We start from the raw sequence: 5,652 nt of genomic DNA on the forward strand, positions 1-5,652 counted from the left end.
CTGTTGATAAGCAACTGCTTGCTAAGGTTACAGTTAGGGAAATGTTTAAAATAAAGGTTAGGGTTATGGTTAAGGTAAGAGTTAAGGTTGGTGTTATGGTTAAGGTTAGGATTATGATAAGGGTTAAAGTTAATAGTTTGTTAAAACCTTTTGGACATTCCTTCATCGGGGTATTTTACATGACAAATGAATGTCAAATGTTGGCCTTGAGAAGTTACACACGCAGGCCTATTCTGATTCTACAATGGTATTATCTATGTAGTTGACAGGTTATAGCATAGGAACTGGCTAGTCTGTTTACATGGATTCAATGTTGTACAATGTTAATATTGTGTTATGTTTTGTTTCTACTTTAGATTGCTTTTCTTTATTTTATAAGTGACGTGTTTTCTCCTGTTTGATAAAGTACCGTGGTTCTGCAGTGCTTCTGACCTCCTCTTTAATGTGATTCTGAGTCATTAGAGGACTTCTCCATCTTACTGTTTTCTCTCAGCGTGGGTCGACTTCCCTTACAAAGCATTGCATTATGGGTATAAAGGAACCACACTGCTCGTAAGTTGACATGAGACTTCCAGAAATGTAGTGGATAAAACTGTTCTAGTGTGCATGTTCATACTGAATCTAGAATAACATTCTCTGAATATGTGAAACAGAACCATAGAGTTTATTTTCAATATGTTTTCTTTTATTGCAAACAATATAATACAAAAGATAAGCTTCTTTTAAGACAATGGCGTGTTTTACCAAGGAAAACAAGAATTCAGTTGAATTACAAGGATGCCAACATGAGAACTAAGATATGGAATAGAGAATAAAGAACACAACTTTTTTCAAAAACAAAAAAGTCTGCTGGTGATTCTATAGAAAGACATGTTCACACTGCAGCCACAGCTCCAATAACCATGATATCCATATCTGTCAGAATGAATTAAACAACCTACAGATTTGTCTTTTTACCATATTTCAGATCAACTCTGATCACAATCAGAAGTAATCTGTACACAACTAGATCATCAAAATAACTAGTTCAACTGAAAACATTTACAAATTATAAATAAACAAAGATGCTTAGAACAATTTGTACCACATCGGAACAGCTAACCCATCTGCGGAAAAGTTAATATTTTCTCATCTCAATTAGTCGCTGCTGAATTAAAAAGGAATAAAATGCAAAATAGTTATTACTTTTCAAATAAAATTAATTGCTAATTAATAAATTAGATGTTAAGACTGGAAGGAATAAGAGGCCAGAGGAACGACAACTGGAAGGGAGACTGCTGGGGGTCAAAGGCCACTTCCTGTATCTCTCGACAGACAGGAAGTGAGAACTCGGCTGTGGTTTCTAGGCTACACTGCTGCGCTAGCATCGCTAATGTAAAGAGTCTCTCTACTGCGCTTCAACAGGCACCAACGGCATGAAGGCAATACAAAGCATTTCTCAGTCACATCTACCAACAGTCAGTAAGGCCCCTGGTGTAACTATATGGCACTTTCTAATGCTCTTAGCATTCCCAACACAATAACCTGCGCTGATGTGCTAATTGCTAACGCAGCGACAAGAAAATAGCGATAATTTGTCTAATTCACTGATGACATGGTCACATAATAAGTCACGGCCATAAACTATTTAAACACCAACTTTGCTCAGTTCTTATAAGATCTCGTAAACAATTACAATAAGACATGTACATGAGAATCAAAGCAGAATGTATTAAAAGAGGACAGGCAGTGAGTAGGGGGACTATTTTCTTTTGACTTCCTGTTCCTGTACAAAAATACATGAGCGAGAAGTAAGGCCGCGGAGGACGTTATTCACCTAAAGCATCTCTTCCTCATTAAACGTATAAATCCCCCGAAAGATATAGTACCAAAAGACAGTTCAGAACACATACACAGTACATACTAAAATATTTATAACAAATATATCCTCACGGAGGATTCCTCTTTTCAAAACTGAGTTTCTTTTAACATTATACCTATAAAAATATAATCACAACTCCGAGCTTTAAAAAAGGCACTGTCGTGAGCCGTTTTTCCGAAGATAATAAATGTTCATTACTTTGAAAAAGTTCTTGAAGGTTTTTCTATTGGCGGTGGAGGGTGTTGGCGTAGAGGCCTGTGGGCCACCGAGGATTCTGGGAGATAAGAGTCTCTGGTAGGAGATGGTTTCTTATGGGACAGTCTGTGCTAAGGACTAAGGGGCTGACCTCTAACCTCTGGCCTCTCAAGGCCTGGAGAGCTGGGTGTAGACAGGCTGCTGCTCCCAGTGCTGTGGACTGTGGGTCTGGGTGGGCACTGAGGGCACTCCGGTGGGGTCGGCGATGGGGGTGTACATGGGCCTCTGGCTGGGGCTCATATAGCTGCTGAAGGAATAGAGCCCTGAGCCTTGGGCACCTGCATGGCTATAATAAGAGTTGGCGCCGCCCTGGTGATCAGAATAGTCATACTGGGCGCGGGTAATGGAGGGGTAGGATGAGGCGCTGTAGTGCTGCAGGTTGAATGAACCATAGGTGACATGCTGGGGAGGGGAGCCCTGCTGCTCACTGTAGTGGCTGGGGCTCAGCTGCTCCGTCTTGATCTGAGTGGTTCTCCCCTGGCTCTGGCCTTGCTCTCCCCCACTACCTCCACCTCCACTCAGGATGGAGATGGGGTGCTGCTGCTGCTGCTGCTTGGGCATCCAGCCATGGCCTCCAGCACCCACCTGGCCAATGGAGCTGGAGCTGATGCCGCGGTAGCTGCCCGTGTAGCTCGTCTGGGCGCCGTTGACGCCGGGCATGCCGGGGTGCCCGTGGGGCGGTAAGTACTGGTCGAACTCATTGACATCGAAGGCCTCGATGTTGGAGATGACGTCGCTGCTCAGCTCGCCGATATCAACGTCCCGGAAGTCGATGTTGAGCTGGCGGCCCGTGCCCTCTTGCAGGGGGCGGCCCTCACGCTTCAGGTCGGCCTTGCCCACAGCCAGGTCTGTTTTGGGGGTGGTCGGTGGTGTAGGTGGGCCCTGGGACTGCCCTGCTGGTCCAAAAAGAAAGAGTTAATCTCACTGCACAGCATCATGATATTATTGACACAAGTGACGCAACCTGGGAGCTAATAAAGATATGTTTGGAAATGAAGAAAGTGCAGATAAGATTTCGGAGTTTCCCGCCATGAAGGGAATGGTGTCATTATCTAATGTGCTTTAAAGAGGAAGAGATAAGTGGGCAGAGTAAAGACAGGTGGGAGATTTGCATGTCGGCTTTTAAAAACCACAAATCATTGACAGGTGTGTGAGTTCATGAGGCTCTAAAGGCACTGATATTCACCTTTTCAATAGGATAGGTGAGGCATGTACAATATAAAGGATATATATATATAACTCTTTCATTTCACCGGCATAATAGTGATTCCCATTCTACTTTAACATGATTATATTATAACATGATTATATCGACCAAAAGCAAGTTTGAGTAAACCTGGTATTATCTAGAACGACAATTTAATGAATTGTTCGAATGAATTGTTCTTACCTGAATGTTCACCGGGAGAATGCACTTCGCCCATGCTGGACGCGGGCGAGTCGGCTTGCCGGAGAGCTTTAAAGATGTCACCGGAAGAGATGTGGGTTTGCTCGCCGTCCTCTGGCTCGCTCTGCCCGTTCTTCACGGATTTTCTCCTTCTGGGCTGGTACTTGTAGTCGGGGTGATCTTTCTTGTGCTGCACTCTCAAGCGTTCAGCTTCCTCTACGAACGGACGCTTCTCGCCTTCGTTGAGTAATCTGGAACAAGTATCGTATTATATTACACGTTTTCGAAGTGTTGAAACAAGTACTATAATTATTACTATTATTATTATTATAGCCCAATATTTGAAAACTACAAATTCGAATCGAAATTATGCCCATAGTTTACACTATTTAATTGCAAATGTAGCTATACACCAGACATCTTTCCAAATAACTGATTCACGCTGCTATTAATTCAAGCTTTATCTAAGAAGCTATTTGTGAATAGCACAATATTAGTTGATCAACTAAAAATCTCCTCAACGGCGGGGAAAAGTGATGATAAGGAGTTGTAACCTACCTCCAGAGTTTTCCCAGGGTTTTGCTGAGTTCTGCATTGTGGAGATGTGGGTACTGGTCCGCCAGTTTCCTCCGGGCGGCTTGAGCCCACACCATGAAAGCGTTCATGGGTCTCTTGACATGGGGCTTGTTTTTGCTGGAGCCGTTCACTCGGACGGGCATGGGCACCAAGGTCCAGTCGTAACCCTTCAGCACCTGAGACACCGCATCTCTGATACATACAGGGAACTTGTCTTGGTCAGCCTTCTTGAACTCGCCGAGCACGCCGTCTGGACCCAGTAAGAGATGATTATCGGACGGCCTGGTATTCTCGGTGTCGGAACCGGAGCCAGACGGGCACGGCGAGCCGACCGAATCCTCAGACATGCTGGGGCTTGGAGCGTCAGAGAAACACTTCTCCTGTTCGTCTGACATCTTCAGGAAGGGGTCGAGTAGATTCATGCGAAAAAAATGACCGCTGAGCTAATGCAATGAATTGCTCTTGGAGGGAAAAATTCCTTCCTTTCAAGACTTTAGAATCCAACTGCTGCTGTGCCCACGGGCTGCAAAGAATGTCACTGAGTTCGGTGCGCAAACTGGTTGACAAAGCTGCGCTCCTGCAAACTGTCAGAATGTTAATGTGAAGTCCTTCCAAAAGTCGTCTATTCAAAGCACGTTTTCTTGCGCCCCGATGGAATAGGCACGCTGCAAACGCACTCTAATGTATATTTCTCTTGGAAATAAAACAATTTCTGTCATAAAGGCGCAATTTAATGTTCGCGTCAAACTTCCAAGATCATTGAGAGAATTATGAATACACTTTCAGTGTGAAGCCTGTATTTATAGACTGGTCCAAGTCAGGAAGGAAGCGATTGGGTGAACATTTTTAGGAGGCGGAGACGAAATTTGACTCTGCGCTCCCCCAAATCTTCAGTCAACAACAGAGAGAGGGACTTAAATAACATCAAATCAAATATGTTCATCTGTTCAGTTCTTTCAACTTTGTCGAAAAATGTTCATTTATTCAATAATTCATAATTTATTCCTTTATTATAAGCATGTAATCATATAGTCATATTGCCTAGATACTTGTTTGTGTTCATTATTGGTATATTTTACTCAAAAAACGAAATATACAAAAGTTCAAATATATATTGTGTGGTATAACCACCAGTTTGTCATGTGTCCATCTTTCGATTAAAGTAATAAACATAAAAACATGACCAACTCTATTGTCTCATTCAAGTGTATTTTCTTACTTTATTGTTTGCTTTTATTTATTGTAGCACTTGTATTTTCATTCTGATAATACATCTACGAGGATGTAGAGTTTCGTTTTGAAATTGATACTAGACTAGCTATTTTCATATGAAGAAGTACAGTTACTGAACATGATTTGGCGTCTCAAATATTCAGCCAAAGAAACTGTTAAACCAGGCCAGGCCTATTAACCTACATAAAAAGAAAGCATCTGCTTAATATAATTCAGTAAGGCCCATAGTAGCCGTCTTCTTTTTGTGGTATCTCCTGCTGAACGCTTTCTGTCATTTCATGTGGATTGTTACACAACACCGACTCTGCTCTCCGTGCCACTGCACAGCAGCACCGTCTAT

At 42.7% G+C, this 5,652-nt stretch overlaps 1 protein-coding gene across 2 annotated transcripts; it reads right to left on the minus strand.

The window, feature by feature from the left end:
• Nucleotides 1-663: 663 nt before the first annotated feature.
• Nucleotides 664-4,862, minus strand: LOC129833747 (transcription factor Sox-9-B-like). 2 transcript variants are annotated; one of them, XM_055898542.1, is made up of 3 exons: nucleotides 4,062-4,862; nucleotides 3,507-3,754; nucleotides 664-3,009 (listed from the first exon to the last, which is right to left on the minus strand). In XM_055898542.1, the coding sequence occupies exons 1-3, from the start codon at nucleotides 4,499-4,501 to the stop codon at nucleotides 2,225-2,227; spliced, it is 1,473 nt and encodes a 490-aa protein (XP_055754517.1). In that variant the 5' UTR covers nucleotides 4,502-4,862; the 3' UTR covers nucleotides 664-2,224. The 2 variants fall into 2 exon arrangements, with proteins under 2 accessions (XP_055754517.1, XP_055754516.1); XM_055898541.1 differs by having other exon boundaries at nucleotides 664-3,012.
• Nucleotides 4,863-5,652: the final 790 nt, after the last annotated feature.

The sequence above is a fragment of the Salvelinus fontinalis genome, chromosome 34, assembly GCF_029448725.1.
Source record: "Salvelinus fontinalis isolate EN_2023a chromosome 34, ASM2944872v1, whole genome shotgun sequence".
NCBI classification, from domain to species: Eukaryota; Metazoa; Chordata; class Actinopteri; order Salmoniformes; family Salmonidae; genus Salvelinus; species Salvelinus fontinalis.